At 36.9% G+C, this 19240-nt stretch overlaps 1 protein-coding gene across 2 annotated transcripts in view; it reads left to right on the top strand.

The window, feature by feature from the left end:
* Positions 1-3611: 3611 nt before the first annotated feature.
* Positions 3612-19240, top strand: part of LOC129726918 (rab3 GTPase-activating protein non-catalytic subunit) — a 45386-nt gene continuing 29757 nt past the window's right edge. For both annotated transcript variants that reach the window (XM_055684175.1, XM_055684176.1), the window contains exons 1-2: positions 3612-3856; positions 4033-4813. In XM_055684175.1, coding sequence (XP_055540150.1) covers positions 3781-3856; positions 4033-4813 — 857 coding nt within the window. In that variant the 5' untranslated portion in view covers positions 3612-3780. The remainder of the gene's footprint in view (positions 3857-4032; positions 4814-19240) is intronic.

Raw genomic sequence — 19240 nt, 5'->3', positions numbered from 1 at the left:
TCCGCGTAAAAAAACGCGCTCATTCAAAAATCCGCGTAAAAAAAACCTCGCTAATTTAAAAATCCGCGTAAAAAAACACGTTTTTTTTAAATCCGCGAAAAGTAGTCCAGCAAGAAGGGCTTCAGAAAAAACCCGAGTTGCTCTAGAACCAGTATTTAAAATTATCCTCTTTGACGGTCATTCCGGATCTTTCGGTGGGCGGAGGGTATTTTTTGGACTAAGTCTTTTACTAGATAAACACTTAAACGTTTCTGGTTCCAAACCCACGTTAATTCGGAAATTCGCGAAAATTGTTTTGAATTAGCGCGGTGTCGCGTAAAGAAACGCGTTAATTCAAAAATCCGCGTAAAAAAACCGCGTTAATTCAAAAATCCGCGTAAAAAACCGCGTTAACTCAAAAATCCGCGTAAAAAAAAACTCGTAAGAAAATCCGCGTATAAAAAAAACCGCTTAAAAAAAACCTGACTCTAATTGGGTTGTTCAGTTATTCACGGATTTCCGATTTTTATATATCATCCAAAAGAGTGTAATTTTTTTAAGCAAAACGTGATTTTTTAAAACTATATATCATTTTCCTTCGGTTTTTAAATGAAAAATAAAAATTCGCTCTAAATCGTTACAATGACAGTTGGTAGATGGGCGAACTGTCATTGTAGCGGTTTCGAGCAGATTTCAAGAAGTTTTAAATCGTGATTTAAAAAGCGAAGGACAATGATAGAATTTTTTTTAAATCACGTTTTACTTGGAAAATTCAGATCATTCAAATGATATGAAAAACTGATATAGCTGAACAACCCAATTCACAAAAAAATCGGAACATCCGCAGAACAAACTCAAATAAACAAAAATGGCGAGCGCGACACCATGCAGAACAGAATACAGCACGGCATATACACGACCATTCAATCTAACTTTTGCAATATTTGAGTTAACGAGTACCTCGCTACTCATAGTTGAAAAATAAGCGCATATGCCTTTTCTACCTTAATTAAAAAAATTGGTGCTTGATAGTAAACACCCACAACGATAGTAAACAACGTCCCTACGGAAGCCAATTTTCAAAAAGTGCACTTGCAGAGGTAGCAAATATGAAATAATGTTGGCTAATATCCAAAATGGTAAATTCAATATCCAATGCAATGCAAAATTTCAGTTAAATCGAAATTCAGGAGTATTTGGTCTAAATTTCACTTGTTTTTTTTGTGCCAAATGTCTTATGCCTTGTTCACACTATAGCAGATATCACGTGATATCGTGATCTTGAAACATGCATACATCTAGTTTTCACGGAAAATTTGGAGTATGGGATTTGAAATCAAGATGGGCGATATTACATCATGTGAACTGGTTATTAGAAATGTATAAAACGTCGAGGTCGGGTGTTATCCAAAAAATCGAAATTTTGCTAACTCTTCGTGAAGGCGTAATTTTGAACAATACTCCTAAATAAAACTGTCAAAGTCAATTTCCATTGCCACCCCAATGTACACCAATCAGATAGTAATGATTGTATACAATATATGTCAAACTTTCGAGACGGTCTTGTGGTCTGGTAATTTATATTCAGTTCGAGGTGCAAACTTGTCTCGTCGTTCTTTTCATCCTCGCTAGGGATGGGCGAACGGCTCACGAGCCGTTCATATGAACCGGTTCTTAGGAAAGAGCAAAAGAACGAACGGCTCACGAAAAAGAGAACTATTTGGTTCGTGCGAACCCGAAGCTTACTGAGACAACACGAACTGTCAACGCTCGTGAATCATTGTGAACCATGAGTCGGTTTAGAGCCGCTCTTGCAAAAGAGCCGTTTCACCCACCCCTAATCCTTGATATATTTCACAACGCATGCGTATTTGCCAAATTTCATACGGGTTTGTCTATTGATGTCGCGTTTACAAAGGCAAAAAATGGTTACTGCGTTAAAAACATTGGAGGGACTTAATTTGGCTGCGGATTGTTTTTTTTTTTCAACTCGACGACAAGGTTATCCAGCTTCCCTGACCTACAGAAAACGTCAAGATGGGCTGACAATTGTTTGAACCAACAAAAACATTTGAAATGCGTTTTTCTCGGTTTCATGTCTATTGAATTTTAGCCCATTCTTCAACTATGGACATCCCGGTAAAAAATTGACACATTTTTCAGATCAGTGTCCTAATTCCGAGCACACACTTCTTCGAAGAGAAAAAACGTTCGTATACTATCAATAAAGAAATTTTCTTCTCTTCAAAGAAAAGTGTTCTCGGAATTCGGCCGCAGATTACGTTAGCAACAATAAATGCAATCACTATTGTTTTCAATCCGTTTTGCACACATTTATTTTTCAGGCGGAAAAAAACGATCTTGCCATCCGAAGGATCGATTCAGCAGAAGATCGCGCGCAGAGAAATCGATTCAAAAAATCGATGAATCGACGAGAAAAGATCGATTTTGCAAAAATCGGATCGATCTTGTCTATGAATTATTTATTGAATACTATTCCAGAAAATGTATTCAGATTCTGTTAAAGATGTTTTGACTTGCCGGTTAGTTATTTTTAATGGAGGTGAATCACTTATAAGTTAAAACCTCAATGAAATAAATACAGCAACAACTTAGTTGTTTCTTTCTTTTTACAGAAATGAGCACGGTGGTTATTTTGGGGATTATGAAGCTCTGCTCAACAGGGCGTATGCGGAAAAAAGTATAAGTTTCATAAGAATGTCTGTAAACGGCGTGAACAAAACGGTGTCACAATGCATTTTAGAACATCATTTCTAACATGTATATAACTCAGAAATATATTCTTTGGCTACTGCTTAAGATACTCCAACTGTAAAACTATTATCGAATTCGATGCAATTCTCAAGAATCATCTATTTTTCGACCAATTGACTGAAATTTCAAATGGTAATTACATCATGAAAAGTTACTAAAATCCTATAAAATTTCACAGAATTAAATTGTTGGGTGAACATTGTTAAGACGCAATATTTATTTTAAAAAAAAGTGAAGTGCTGACAAATATATTTAATTTTGATTTCTATTATGGGCGCTCAGATATTGAATATATTTTACAGCGCCTCGATTTTAAGAGCATTTTTTTATCAACGCTCCTTTGTTAAGTTAAACTTCATAACTGTATCCAACATTGCAAAATTGTAGAAATTTCTAACAGAACTAACAACTGTCCTAGTTTGGTTTTTATCAAAAGTGGCAACTTAGACAGTAGTGCTTCTTGGCACTGTATTTTATTTGCTGAATACAAAACAGGTACTCAGCTATAAATCCTTCTCGCTAAGATGAAAAACTAGGATTTGCTCAGCTAAACCAACAATAGTAGCGAACAGTTATTTTTTTATTTTTTTGTTTAATGAGGTTTAACCACATGTTGGTCATTTGTCCCGAGGCCCGTAGCGAACAGTTAAATTTAAGGTGTGAATAAATCGAAATTATTCGCTATATACTACGAGCATTCAAAATTACACCGCTTTATGCAGTAAAGCTGGAAAACGGTGTAACAATATCCTCTTTTTGTTCGACGCCTCTGCTGCCATGAAAGAACCAATCATGAAACGAGATTGTGTGCGTGGCAGCAGCGAACGTTTGACAACAGCGAATTCCTTCTGTTGACGTTATTATTCTTGTGCACTGAATGTCGTGTTTCCTATATTAAAATTAGTCATCGTCGTCATCAAAAATACGAAAGAAAATCGTACAATTTAAATTTGTAGCGCAATAACAGCATTGTAGGTTAATGGCCGATTGAGTTTGTGCGTTGTTGATTTATATGCAATCCTTGAAATGTCGTGCGAAGTGAAGCTACTATCTAGTGTGGACGACCTTCGTGAAGTCCAGGAGCAGTTCGGATTAGGCTCAGGTTTGTTTTGCTCAAGTTGGTACTGAATAAAGCTTATTTTTTAGTTCAATTTTATTAGAAAACTAACCGTGGAGGAGACATCTTTTAGATGTAAAAGTTTTCTCACTATTCAATTTATGTTTTTTTGTCAATAAATCGATAAGAAGGCTGATATTTTTTATTTTATTTCTTTTTAGAAGAGAACTGGCTCAACGCGGTATGTTACTCGCTGTCACCAGCCGGAGACATCCTAGCATTCGGCCATGGTTCAATTTTGATCATCCTTTCCTCTAAATGGGACCGACAGCGACAATTGAATGCATATAAAATAGCCTGGAAAGGGGCAATCGATGATCCGAATTGTCTGATTACTGGTGTACTGTGCGCTCCGCTACTAGGCCAGGGAAGCACCCAGACGAGTGTTGATTTTAGTTTTATCATAGTGGGACTGGATAGTGGTCAGGTGTTGTTCTATGGTGAAAATGGTACTTTGGTTCACTCGCAGTTGTTTCATCCGGAGCCGGTGCAGGCCATCAAGGCTCAAAGTGGAAAACATGTCAACGAAGAAGTGTACGTGTTTCATCCGTCCTGCGTGATAATTTTTCAAGGTTCTCAATTATTTCCCTTGCTAAGAAGCCTAAAGCAACAAATTAGCCGATATGGGGTGGGAAGTGCGCGGGTGAACGAAGCACAGGAGAGTATCGCCTGTCGGAAGTGGAATTATGGTAAAGGAATTAACGTGCAAGATGCGGTCGTCGTTGGACCGCAGAAAACTTGCACGTTCGATCATCTCTTGACGGCCAGTGTGGAGGGTGGTTTCTTCGCGAAGTATCGCCATGCTCCGCCACAGAATTCGCTGATCGTTGCGGCAGGAACAAAGCCGTACGTTGGGTTTCATTACGCAAAGGAAGGTTTCACGCAGCCAGTGCTGGCCGATGTGGCACGAGCGGTGGCCAGCAAAATCAAATCGGCTTTACCGTAAGTAACGAATAATCAGTTTTCTATTATGATATTCTATCGGTTATTTTGCGGAAATTTCTGTCAAATTTCGAAATGCTCTGAATTTCGTAAAATCGTTTGAATTTATTTTCGCAATTTTCATTATGTTTTGTATCACATCAACTGGTTCGCTTTCTTCACAGGTCTTTAAAAACAAAATAAATTTAATCGACTTAATTCATTCGTAAGGCTCATAAAGACACGTCTTATAAATCATGCGATAAACATTCTCTTTGCACAAATAATCGCATGAGTGAAATAATGGCCCTAGCTGAAGCTCAAAAAATGTATCCAAATATTAGTTTAAATGAATTTTTTCCTACAGTGTACATATTTTCTGGAAGAAAAAAGTACTGTATATAACTTTGCCGAAGACTTCGAAAACATTTGAAGAAAATAAGCTTTTTGAGATCATTAACTTTAATTTTTTTGACATGGGACTACGTCTTTATTTTTTTTATACTGGAGTACATACTGTAAAATTTGTAATAGGTATTCAACCATTTTGGTGCCCCTAGTCATTACCTAAACGCACATGCTTACGTGAGAGTAATTGCTCGCCTGGTTCGCCGCTTCAACGTTATATTTACGAGAAAACTCATGTAAGTCTCTGAAAAAAAGTGAGCGGCTAGGGACACCATAAGTCACAAGAAAGGATTTCGTACAATGTGAACTGTAATAAGATATCACGCCTTAGAGAAGAAGGTGGCGTTTATCACATTAGATCAAATGTCTCTGGTCGCAGTGGTGAGTCCACACAGAGGAAAAAAGGAGATGATGTAGCCCTGGCAATTCACAACATGGACAGTTCAAGAAAGTCAGCTCGTATACATGTTCATAAGCAACGTGATGAAAGCAAACATTCTGTTCATTACCATAGTTACACAAGACCGGTAACGAAGGAAGACAACGGTGACTTTGCGGTTCTAACAAAGTATGTAACATGACTCCCTGATAGTTCACGGAGCCGAGTAATTCTTTTAGGAGACTTCAATGCTCCTATCGGTAGCCACGGTATAGTGAGAGACGACAGAATAGTAATCGGGACAAATCTTTTACACCTGCATTCGAACTTGAACGGAATAGAACTAAACAAATAGTTTCATTGTTCGCAACTCAAAGTTTATCTCACTTTTCTCAAATTAAAGTCGGCAAAAATCACATGGTGCAATGAGAAGAGCCAGTCACAAATTGATCACATCCTCATGATGCTTTTCCTCAAATGATTTCAAAGCTTTCTACCATCCACAAAGAGCTAGATCATAAAGTCGTTGTTGGAATAACCAAAATAAAGAATGATTACTCAATAATATCGAACAGAAACACTTCCATACCCTATCCGACTAAGAGAGCTAGTATTGACGTGGAATCCCTGAAGATCGAGGAGGCGCTAGATAGAAAATTGAATACACGAGAAATGGTCCAATTTATTGAATGCAGTGATGTCTGCAGCAGCCCAAGCGCTACCCAAACCCATTTCTCTTATGACCCAAAAAAAAAAAGAAACAGCTAGCAAATGCTACGTGAAAATACACCAGTAGCTGATAAATGATCGTTTCAATCCAACACTGGAAAAAACAATGCGAGGAAGCTCCCAGGGAAAAACGCAGGCATTCCAAAAACACTTTGAGAAGAAGGTACAACAGTTCCTAGAGGATGAGAAGAGGACTAAGAATGAGAACAGGATCGGAAGAATGATAGACGTTTCGTTTTGTAAAGACCACGGCAAGAAAAAACATAAAAGATCCAAGTACATACATACATATCAGAAAATGGGAAACCAAACTGAAAACGACGGCTGCCATAGAATTTTCACCCGATTCTGATAATAACGGAATTTATCAGGAACCAACGAGAAAGGAAGTATCTCGCGTTATGGCAAGCTTAAAAATAACAACTCGATGGGAATAGATGGAATTCACGCCGAACTACTAAAATAGGGCACTGAAAGCTTCGTTGATCAGTTTCTGAGTATTATTAAAGAAGTTTTCAGCACTAGCGAAGTTCCGAAGGACTAAGGGCCTGCAAAGACCCATTCTGAAAACTACTAGCCTGAAGGAAACGAGAGGATACCGTTGTATCACCCTGTGTACAGTGGCGTACAAAGTATACGCTAAAATACCCCTGGACAAACTTGAACGTCAGCCAGCACCGTTTCTTTCGTTCCAAATAGCCTTTCAAGGAAAGAGAAGCGTCTTGGATCAGATCTTTGTCTTGAAAAGAATATTAGATAAAAGGTAGAGGAAATGGAAAATCATCATCATAGTTTCCTTAGACCTGAAGCAAGCTTTTAACTGTATCGATATTTCCAAAACAGCAACTATACTCACCGGAATAGGGGTATCGAACTTCCTGATCAATCTGGAATTTGATTGCCTGTGTTGACCAGTGTTTTCTTACCAACAATCCCCGCATACGCGGACGATCTCCTGTTTCTGTGCGACTCAGTAGAACACGTTGAAAAGACTATTAGCTTTCTGGAGCGTCTTCTATAACAAAGAAAAATCGAAGGTACTACAAAGAAAATCGAAGGAGATCCATCAGTGACGAAGAATGTGGCCCCAGACAGCACGTGCACGTTTGGAGGGTACAATTTATCGCTGATCTCAAGACTCCGCTACCTTGTTGTCTATATAAGGAAACATCCATAAATGACGTATTTTTTTTTGGGTTTTCAGAAGGAAAGCTATAAACAATCAAATCTAGGTTGCCAGTATAAATCTACTTGGACACGTCTTCAAAAGAGGCCCCGGAGAAACAGTACCAAAGTACTGAAGTACTGAGTATCTGGTAGCAAAAAATGAGTCACCTTTGTTTTACCTGGAAAACTAGCGTGAGACAAGATGTAGAACGATCCGGGTGATCGCCTGTCGCTACTTGCCCAGGGTCATTCATGTCAGTTACATAGGATTTAATTGACCAGTTGGTTACTAATGCTATGATGCCAATCCTCTTATCACTCTTATCACATCAGAGCCTGTAGCTCCCTTCTATATCTCACGAATACAAATACAAATTTTCGCGAACAACGAACCAATCACATGGGAGCATGCGTAGCACAGACGACATGAATAGATACCAATCATTTACTGTGACATTCTCTGTATCAGTATAAAAAAATGACAGAATCTTCCCGTCCCAACAGGTCAATTATTGTTTGCATCCTTAAGCTTAGACTTATTTGATGTCTCGAAAATAAAAGTTTTTCGAACAGTTTGAAACAGCCCTCTTTTTCATACAATTTGTTAACCTGCTATTAGAACTACTGTTAAAACTGACGTCTCGAAAGAAAATATGCTGATAAAGGTAGCAGTACCATGTAGTAGAGATGGAGCAGAGCACCGCTCACGATTACTATTTGTGTGCAATCATGGAAAAACTGCACTGCTGTCGTTGATGGTGATTAACAGTTTATCCCATGAATATGTTTCCTACCATACTCAACAAGCATTGTACATTTTTGCGGTTATGAGCTATAAGGAAACATCCATAAATATCGTAGCTTTTTTTAGGTTTTTTGCCCTTAAGTCAGACCCCCCTCTAGATAATTACGTAGCCTTATAACCACCCCCCCCCCCTCCACATAACAAACAGGAAGACACAAGAAACAGGAAAAGACAAGAAAGTAATAAAAATGACCCTAAACAGTCAAAACAGTGATAAAAAAGTACAAATGGTCGGAGTGCGACCAGACCGAACCAAGCGCCAAAAACATTATTTCGAGTGATCGGCGTTTGAAGTTTAACCACCCCGTATGTTTTCTGCAAGCTGCTACAAAGAATTTTCGTTATAATATTATTATGAATTGTCCAAATGTTTTTGTTTTTTCATGGAAGATGGATTATTGGTTTTCACGTCCACTAGTGTTAATAACTCAATTTTCAAAAAAATGGCGCTCGGTTCGATCTGGTCGCACGCCGACCAAATAGAAAAAAATCCAAATTTTCCATCTATTCTACGTAGTTTGGCTGGACCCCCCGTCCTTTTTGTCAAAAATGCAAACCCCCTCTCATATTTCGAATGCTACGTCATTTATGGATTTTTCCTAAGTTATTTTTATTCCATGTTATACTCGATGTTCATTAAATAACCGTGACCGGCATAATTTCGAAAGACTAACTTCCTAACAATACAATTTTTTAGAAGTGGAAGAGCTGGCGAATGCTCGTGACTTTTTTTTGTTCATTTACTAAGGTTTTTTCAGAAGTTTTCTACATTTCAACATTGTTGGGAGTGTTGCAAACAAGGCATGGTAGCAATTCATGGCGCTCCCACAGACCGTTATTATAAAAAAAATTCACCAAAGGATCTGAGTGAAACCACAGAGAACAGACGTTCACCTTATTTTCAAAAAAAGGGTAAAAACTTGAAACCGTCATTTACCAGTAATTGGTAATGCTCCCGCAGCACTGATATTGAAAAACTATCAATACTGCAATAGTTATGCAGTGCAACTGGGGTACCACAAGACAAATGTCGTTAGTGTATAAATGTATTTTGATTCAAATTTTTACACACGATTTTCAAATTTCTTTATATGAACATGAATGTCTGTTCTCTGTGGTAAAACATTCGATTCGTTATGACGTCCTGAATCTCTGGTCAAAACTTCAAATTCGTCGTACGGTACATTTTTGAGTAATGCCCTTTTGAAGGTCATATTGTACCAGATTGCTTCTTCCAGCAAAATTGTGAAAAAATTTAAAAGAAAAACAATTGCTGGATGCTGCGATGTTCAATCTGTACGACAAAATATAGTTTTTTTTGTGGCCCACCCCTTAAAAATTGATTTTTTCCCCTATAATGTTGTCTGTAATGGCCAAAACAATTCAAATTGTTCTAAAATATTATTCATTTAACTGAGGTTCCCTCACGACTTTGTAAAATTTATTGTTTTGGCAATCACAAAAGGATTTATAGACAAAAAAACTGATTTTAAGGAGGGGTGTTCCACAAAAAACCTCCCCAGCTGGTCTCGAGGTACGATGCTGGCCTAACAAGCCAGTCGTCGTAGGTTCGAGTCTTGACTCGGGAGAGACTGTTAGTGTCAGTAGGATCGTAGCGCTAGCCCCGCTATTGTCCTGTTCACTTAACGATTGGCTGCGAAGTCTGTGTATAGTAAACAGAAGGTCAAGTTCCGAATCAGAATGTAGCACCAAGGCTTTGCTTTTTGTTCCACAAAAAACTCTATTATGTCATGTCCAACTTACAGATAGAACATCGCAGTATTCAGCAATTGTTTTGCCTTTCTCCTAGAAAGGTATAGCAATCACTTGCAAAACCGAAAGTATAAAAGTGCTCCAAAGGGCCGAATGGAATACATCACTCGACTCAGCTCGACGAGCTGAACATTTTCTGTATGTGTGTGTGTGTATGTATGTGTGTGTATGTGTGTGTATGTGTGTGTGTATGTATGTGTGTGTGTATATGTGTGTGTATGTGCGGATTTTTATTCTCACTAACTTTTCTCAGAAATGGCTTTACCGATTTTCATGGAATTAATTGCAAATGAAAGGTCTCGCTACGTCTTGCGGTGGTGTAATCGGGAACGCATGTGACCGGAAAGGTCTCGTTGTCCCATAAGACCCTATTAAATTTTATTGTAATCGGATTTTTAGTTTAGAGGTTATGTATCAAAATGTAAAAATCATGAAACATCATTATCTCGAAAACTACACAACCGATTTGAACAAAATTGATTTCAAATGAACGAGCTACCTGATATACCCATCAACTTCATAAAGATTGAACTTATGGTTCAAAAGTTATGACAAGAAACGTGTTATGAAGACTACTTAATCTCACTCATGTTTCTCAGAGATGGCTGAACCGATTTTCATAAAATCAGTGTCAAATGGAAGGTCTAGTTGCCCCATAAGACCCTATTGATTTGTTTTGCAATCAGACTATTACTTTGCCTGTTATGTTTAAAAATGTGAAATCCAGTTATGAAAAGGAACATATTCCGAAGACTACTTGAACTCACTAACTTTTCTCAGAGATGGCTGACCCGATTTCCACAAAATTAGTGTCAACTAATAAGTCTAGCTGCCTCGTAACACCCTATTGAATTTTACTGTAATCGGACTGTAACTTCGTCTGTAAAGTACCGAAATGTGAAAATCACGAAATTTCATTATCTCAGAAACTACGCAACCGATTTGATTAATATTATCAGATGAGCGGGCTAGTTAAGGGTTAACTGATAAATTATGATTGAACACGTGGTTTCAAAGTTTGGCTGCCCTATACGTTTTCATTTCATTTGATTATAATTGAACTTAAGCCACCGTTATGTATTAAATTGTTAATAAAACAACGAAAATCTATTATTTCAAAGATTACATGACTTATTTGAACATAACTAGTGTCATACGAACAAGTCATCTCTCAAACTCACAAATAACAAACTTCATAACAATTTGATATGTGGCTCAAAAGTTATGGAAAGAAAAGAAATTTAAAGGCTATTTAAAACTATACCTGCTTTGATTGATATATGTGGTCTCAACATAATTTAAATGTGTTTTTGTACTATTTGAACGTTCCAATTTCATTGATTCCTTGCGATGTGTTTAAAGTCTGCAAATGCACGACGAATCGGCCATAGGATATGATCAAAGTCAAAAGAGAATGATTGGTTTTATCGAAATGACAAAATCTTCGACTTTTGGCTTTTGGCGCCCTAATTCTGAATATATTCATATTGGGTGATATTCGGTCATTTTCAGTAAATTTTCTGGCATCAATCTGACACCGGAAATACTCATATTGGGAGGTATTTAGTTATTTTGGTTGTTTTCCAGAAACTAACAGTGGTCGTCTTTAAATTCAAAATGGTGTCAAGGGTCAATGTTTGGTTTCTATGCATCATCTCGATTACGGAAATATCCATGTTGAGTATTATTTAGTCATTTTCGACTGATTCCTATAAGTTGCCATTTAGCGATTCAAAATGGTGCCTGAGGTCAATTGTTAGCTCATTGCATCATTCTGGTTCCAGAGATACTCATATTGGATGGTATTTGGTTATTTTAGGCTGTTTTTCACAAACCGGAAGTCGCCATCTTGGATTCCAAAGTGGTATTTTAAATAATTTTTGGCCTCTGAGCGTCATTCTGGTTGAAGAAACACCCATATTGGGTGTAATTCGATCATTTTCCGCTGTTTCCCAGGAACCGGAAGTCGCCAACCTAGAATCCAAAATGGCGTCTGTGGTCGATTTCAGCTGCTGTGTATCATTATAGATCCGGAGATACTCACGTTAGACGGAAATCGGCCATTTTCGGCTGTTTTCCAGAAACCACAAGTTGCCATCCTACAATTCATAATGGTGTCTGAAGTCGATTTGTGGTTCCAGTGCATCATTACGATTCCGAAAATACCCATATTGGGTGGTATTTGGTCGTTTGCCGCTGTTTTTTCCGAAACCGGAAGTCACCATCTTAGAATTTAAAATTGGATCTGTGGTCGAATTTAGCTCCTGTGTATCTTTCTTTATTCGGATATTATTATATTGGGTGGAAATAGTTCATTTTTGGCTGTTTCCCAGAAACCGGAAGTTGCCATCTTACAATCCAAAATGTTGCCTGAGGTCGATTATGGAACATATTTGTTACCACTAAAAACATTCACCTGCCAAATATGGTTCCATTTAGTTGATTAGTTCGCGAGATGTGCAGAAATTTGTGCAGAAACATGTGCTTCCATAAGAGGAAGGGGCGTCGAACCATTATGGACATATTTATTACCCTTTAAAACATCCACATGCCGAATTCGGTTTCATTTGCTTGGTTTGTTCTTGAGTTGTGCAGAAATGTATGGTTCATTTGTATTGGACCCCTCCTTTCCAGAAGAGGGAGGGGTCTCAAACTATCATAGGAACCTTTGTCGGGACCAAAAACCCCTGCATACAAATTTTCACGTCGATCGGTTCGGTAGTTTTCGAGCCTATATGAATCAAACAGACTGACAGACCGGACTACATTTTTATATGTATAGATTACAACATCAATATTTCAGAACCTAAAGAGTGAATATACATTTAGAGCAAAATCATTTCAAATCGCCTGGAAATACGCGAAAATTTAATCGACCATTTTTTATTTGAATGAAATTTTGCACACGTATTTGGCTTAGCAAACTGAGCATTTTTCACAGATGGAGAGATTTTTTACACCATTGAGTTACAGTCTAAAAGAGCGTATGCCTTCAGGCATAGGTTTTATTCGAAGCATTGTTGCCCAGGAACCGTTGGTTGTATAGAAAACTGTCTGAGAATGATTTGTAGCGAATCAAAAATGCATCATCAAAAAAATATCCACTGTACAAAAAGAAATTTTTTGACCAAAAAAAATTAAAAATAAACATTTAATTTCAACATTTAAAAGCAACTTTAAAAAAAAAGTCCAAGATGGAGAAATGAAAAATAATTCTTTTATGGTAGATTAATTTTTTTATGAAAATTCTAATTCAAACATTTTTCAAAATATTTGTATTCTGATGATTTTAAAAGATGCAGAGAGTCATTTTGAATCAAAAAGCTCTTGGTAGTAAACATTCTGAAGGCATCGGTTTTCGAGTTATTTCTAATTTAAGCTCGAAAAATTATAATTATTTGGGAAAATACACGTTTTTCTTAATTTGTCCTTGGTTCTCCAGCAATATGTTCATTGGAATGCTTGATCAAAAATATACAATTCATTCTTTGACAACAAAACGATTGGGCGAAAGAAAAGAGTTAAATGTTCTTAGTGATATAAATATATATAAGAATCAAATATTTATTTTCGAGTTTTATTATCTTAGGAACATATTTTTTTATTACATAGATACTTTACAGAACTAGTTTCACCTTATATTGTATATACATCATAAGTAAATGACTCGTCATCTTTTGAAAACAGCTTCGTTTGTATCTTATTTTCTGAAATCGGAACAAAAAAGTAATACTTTTGTGTGGCAGCTATTATTATAGATTTTTTGAAAATATTGCTCCATTCTGTTATTCATTGTTCATATTCTTCATATGATACCCAACTAAATGACATTTTTGATGAATTTTTATTACTTTTCTGATTAGAACAATCATACAATTCTTTTGCGCTTGTAATGGGATGTTCATGTTTTTAGCTAAACTTGCATTTCCTGCCATTCGTTTTAATATGCCACCAATTGCATCGCATGGGCCTTTAACAATAGAAGTCGCAAAAAATGCCACTCTGCATCGACGTTATATTTTGTTTTGAACTTGCAAGGACTTGCAAAGTTTTTTCTATTTTTATATTGTGAGGCAGCTCCATCAGACATTAATATCGCTTTTTTCAACTCTATTGTTGTTTTCAAAAAACTCATTAATTTGGCAATGAACACCTGAACCGCAACAGTATCATGATGGAGTATTTCCGATATTATGATGAAGCTGATATTCTTAAGTGTTCCAGATTCTGAATAGTAAACAACGAAGGGATGTATGGTGGCTTGACTATCATTCCAATAACTACACGAATCACAAATTTATAAAGACGTATTAAAATGAGTTTGACTGTTCAATATTTTTAATTTTGCAATAACGTTTTCGTTTGATTTGCGTAAGCTTGATGAGCACCGATGATCAGGAAAGGGTTTACAGCATTTGGGCTTGGTGTATTCCATTTTCACTTTATTCATCTTCACAAAATGCAAACTGTTACTAACACTTCTAGAGAAGTGCAATCGTATTTATATACGAAAACAGATATTATAGGTAACCCAGTAGTTATTGGTTGCGTACTTTACAAACAGTTATTATTAGTAGACAAGTAGGTAGTGTTGCACGACAAACATATTTTATTTTTTTTATTAAACATTCGGCAAGGGGGAACGTGTAGGTAGGATAAGCAGGGGCGACTCGTGGCTGTTGAACCTACCTGTTCAACTAGAAATTCTAAAAATCAGAGTTTGGGGAAGTAATTACAATTTTAACCGCGAATATAAGCAAGTAATTCCCTTTGTTACTATTTAAAAATAAAACTAAAAAATAAGAAAATGAGAGCATGAATTTGGATTTTAGATTCATTTTTTGCCTGACGTTCCCATGTGCATTGCACAGGTTGCACCTATGGACGAGTCGCTCCTGAGGATAAGGTACATCGCTTGAGTCATTTATCTAATCGTTTTGTTGTCAAAGAATGAATTGTATATTTTCATTCCAATGAACATATGGTTTTTGCTGGAGAACCATGGACAAATTAAGAAAAACGTGTATTTTCCCAAATAATTATAATTTTTCGAGCTTAAATTAGAAATAACTCGAAAACCGATGCCTTCAGAATGTTTACTACCAAGAGCTTTTTGATTCAAAATGACTCTCTGCATCTTTTAAAATCATCAGAATACAAATATTTTGAAAAACGTTTGAATTGGAATTTTCATAAAAAATTAATCTACCATAAAAAAAATTATTTTTCATTTCTCCATCTTGGACTTTTTTTTTAAAGTTGCGTATTAACGTCAAGTTTCTTTAAAAAAAAATAAAAAAAAATTCAACTCTTTTTTTTTTAAATTGAAATTTAATGTTTATTTTTATTTTTTTTTTTGGTCAAAAAATTTTTTATTTGTACAGTGTATGTATTTTTATGGTGCATTTTTAATTCCCTACAAATCATTCTCAGACAGTTTTTCTATACAACCAACGGTTTCTGGGCTACAATGCTTCGAATAAAACCTATGCCAAAAGGTATACGCCCTTTTAGAATGTAACTCAATGGTGTAAAAAATCTCTCCATCTGTGAAAAATGCTCAGTTTGCTAAGCCAAATACGTGTGCAAAGTTTCATTCAAATCAAAAATGGTCGATATTCGACCATAGGTCATTTGGCGCGATCTTGCTCTTTATTGGATTGAAGCGTTCATGTAAATCTATTTTTACAAATAAAAGTTTGAATGAGAAAGGCTGGGTCTGACCGCTAGGTGGATTAATTTAGGTTTTTTTAAATTTCTCCACAACTTTTTTGAGGGAGGCTGGCATCACGGCTAACTAATAATACGTGCCCCGAAAGCTATCCGTTTAATTATTTATTTATAAGTGAATTAAGTGGCCAAACTTGTTAAAAAGTGTCAAGTTGTGATCTGCAATTCCTTTCCACTAACACTAATACCTTCCTTTGATACTTGTGGATGATGCAGAGGATTCCTCGGTCTCTAGTAGCAACAAGTATTAAACTAACACTCCCGATATCCCTTCCTCTATTGATCTGCATTGGGCGTGGCCAGCAACGTTATTGACCAGTGAAAAGAAAAATCACCAGGAATTGTACACTGAAAATGGCTTGCTACTCCTAGGCACCATTTTGACGGTTCTTTGTGCAATTTCAGCTGATTCTGGTCAATCGCGGGCAACACACGGGCGATCAAATATGCTATGCTATGCTATTTCTCCACAACTTTGTTAAAGGAAGCGATCTATTGCAATATATTGAAAATTAGAACAAATATTTTGTTTATCTAACTGTCAGGTGGATTGATCGAAAACCCGAAAACGCCAAAAGTAAGGCCTTGTTCTATGGAACAATTTTGCTGAAGACACTGAGTACATCAAATCAATTTTTCACAGTCAAATCTAAAACGATCACGATATTTAGAGTTTAGACCACTGTGCACTGTGGGATTTTTAAATAAATTTTTCCACCAATTGTAAATGTCATGAAATATAACACTTGAAATGTGTAGAAACTGTTTTGGAAGTTATTTCATGAAATGGTAGGTGTAAAACGTGCTTTACTATACTGCCGTTCCAAGCATAGTTGTCCCAGCGTGCATAAGGTTTGTGTAAAACATGGGACTACTATGATTGGAACGGCAGTATTTCGTCGTTTTTAAATCACTTTTTTGTACTTTACGACGTCATAACGAATCGAATGATATATACAGATCCTTTGGTGCATTTTTCATAATTTGGTGAGCCTTCGCAAAAATTGAAGAAAAAGCTAGAAAGGATAAGTTTTTAATATTATATACAAGTTACAAACGTGGTTGCGGTGATATCTTTTTAAAAAAGATTGCGACCTATCGTTTGGAGTGTCTACACAGAACTAATTTTTATTCGTAACAATAATTTCATCGATCCCACGATCGCACTTAGAAATATGCAAGCCTGCAACCTATTACCTGATCTATATGCTGTGACTGCATAAAATGTGTCGCTGTTCGGTGCACAGGTGTGTTCCGGTGCCGCGACGAGTCCGACGGTAACTGCATCCCCTTTAAGTGTTGGACCTCCTGGTTCAACAACCTCCTGATTGTGCAAATTCCTCGAACAAATGCTTCCGTGGTTTGTAATAGTGTATGGCCGCTGATTCGGGTTGACTTTTTCCTCCATTTGATATTTGGATTGAAGTTCCTTTTTGCTTTGATTTAACAAAAATATAAAATGCCAGAGCTAATATTGCCAATGTTGTAAAAGAAATTCCTCCCCATGTTGACCATGAGGAATGAATCGCTGTCAGCTTTAAGTGTTCCAGCTTCTTGATGTTTTGCAGTTGTAACTCGTGGACCTCTTGAACATCGAATGATTTGTATGTGTGGAGTCTGGTAATATTTAGATTAACCGTGGGTGTGAATATCATATGTTCCACTACTTGGACAACGCTGTTTGCAAATGAAAAATTCTGAAAAGATACGGAACAATTTGTGTAGGTTATGAGATACGTGCCGCTTAGTGACCTATTAGCGATACCACACGTATTGGATAGTGTTCCATTCGCATCGTTAATTAACAGTGTCGTTGGACCCATTTCTAGTACTGGTAGATGTCTTGCTACTATTTCGTAGGAACATTCTCCTGACTTGCCTCTAATGACTTTACTTAGGCATAAGTCTGCCGAAATGTCCTTGATGTATGTGGTTTTGCAGATCGTCCAAGAGTTAAGATTTTTACATGGTCCTGTTCGTAGAAAGTGTCTCATTCTTCATTAGATACAATTTACCTGGGATTGCTATTTGTTCTGCGTTGTGGACGATGGCTTCCACGTGGAGTAGTTGGAATGAGGTTTTGCTAAAGTTCGGGATGCTGACGATGTACATGATTATTTCGCCGTTGGTGATGGGCGCTGTCGACACAAAGTTGAGTGCTTCACCCATGAGGTGGCTTGATATTCCCTGATCTTCTAAGCTGCTACTGATCATTTTGATTTCGCTAGGATTTAAGATTCGGTTATTGATTAAATCTAATTTAGATAGCATAATGGCGTTCTGAAATGATTAATGACGACCCTGATTAGATCTATTTCAGTGAAAAGGCTGTGGTGGTTGAGAGCGTCAACGGAAGTGACATTGTAAAGTGAATCGGTAATGTCGTTTAGTTTTTGTATAAGATCAGTACTAATTGTGGTCTGTTCATTATTGTTACTAACTAACTGGTTCATGGAATAGTCTATTGATCTGAGATCGTCAGCGTCTGGCGATCCTGCTAGCCATTTCCAGGCTCTACCTAAAGCATCCCATCTTCTGGGTCTTCATTCGTGTCTGGGTTATATCTGTAGTAAATTTGTTTTGATCTTATTCAATTTGTGTTCGATTAGCTGGTCAGAAGAAAAGTTGTTTTGTAGAATTAATCTTTCTATGGATAAGATAGAGGGTTCTATTGCGCTGATGTTTATTTTGTGGATAATTTTTGTGGCACCTTCGATGATTTTCGCTTGTCCTACTTCTATGGTGGCAATCGGGAATTGATTCAGTTGTGGATTTGCAAGGATGCGAGAATGGTTGGGAGTCTGGAAGAGGATTTACAGTCAATTGAGTTCGCGTAGATTCAAATTTCTTACATTTGATTTGTGTATCTTGGAATTTTATGTTGCTGTGGAACGATTCATTCAGTTAGCTTTATGTAGCAGCTTTAGGGGTAATATCTACCAAATGCTCAAAAAAACAAGGCTTTTTTCATGAATTTTTTTACAGGACATTTGAGATGTAAGGTATTTATAATTGGATTGAGCAACTCTTGCAGAATAGAAAAAATATTTTTATTCCTGTTTTGTTACAAAATGGCGGCTGTGCAGCGATTGCCGTGAACCGCTTTTTTTTAAAGTTGTTCCGCGGCGAGCAGTAGAAGTCGTGCCCAACTCCACCTATAACCAAAATAAAATTTTTTTCATTATCTACATAAGTGTCGCTAGTGAAGTACACATGATTATATATATTTTTTTAACCTTCAGTCAGCTACCTCTGTGCCGTAAAGTTGTCCTTCCGGGGCATTATCTTCCTCTTCTTCCTTTTTTTTATCTGATGTAAGGCTGCACCTACCCTCTTTCGCGGTATCAGACATGCGACGCTTAGTGACTTTGACGCGTTTGGCGTTCGATACTACGCAAAATTCAAATTTGTCACTCATATTTAAGTACTTTTGAGTATAACTCACAGTTAAAAAAGT

The sequence above is a fragment of the Wyeomyia smithii genome, chromosome 3, assembly GCF_029784165.1.
Source record: "Wyeomyia smithii strain HCP4-BCI-WySm-NY-G18 chromosome 3, ASM2978416v1, whole genome shotgun sequence".
Lineage (NCBI taxonomy): Eukaryota > Metazoa > Arthropoda > Insecta > Diptera > Culicidae > Wyeomyia > Wyeomyia smithii.
Note: the sequence above shows the minus strand (reverse complement) of the source record. Positions and strands in the feature narration are given on the sequence as shown.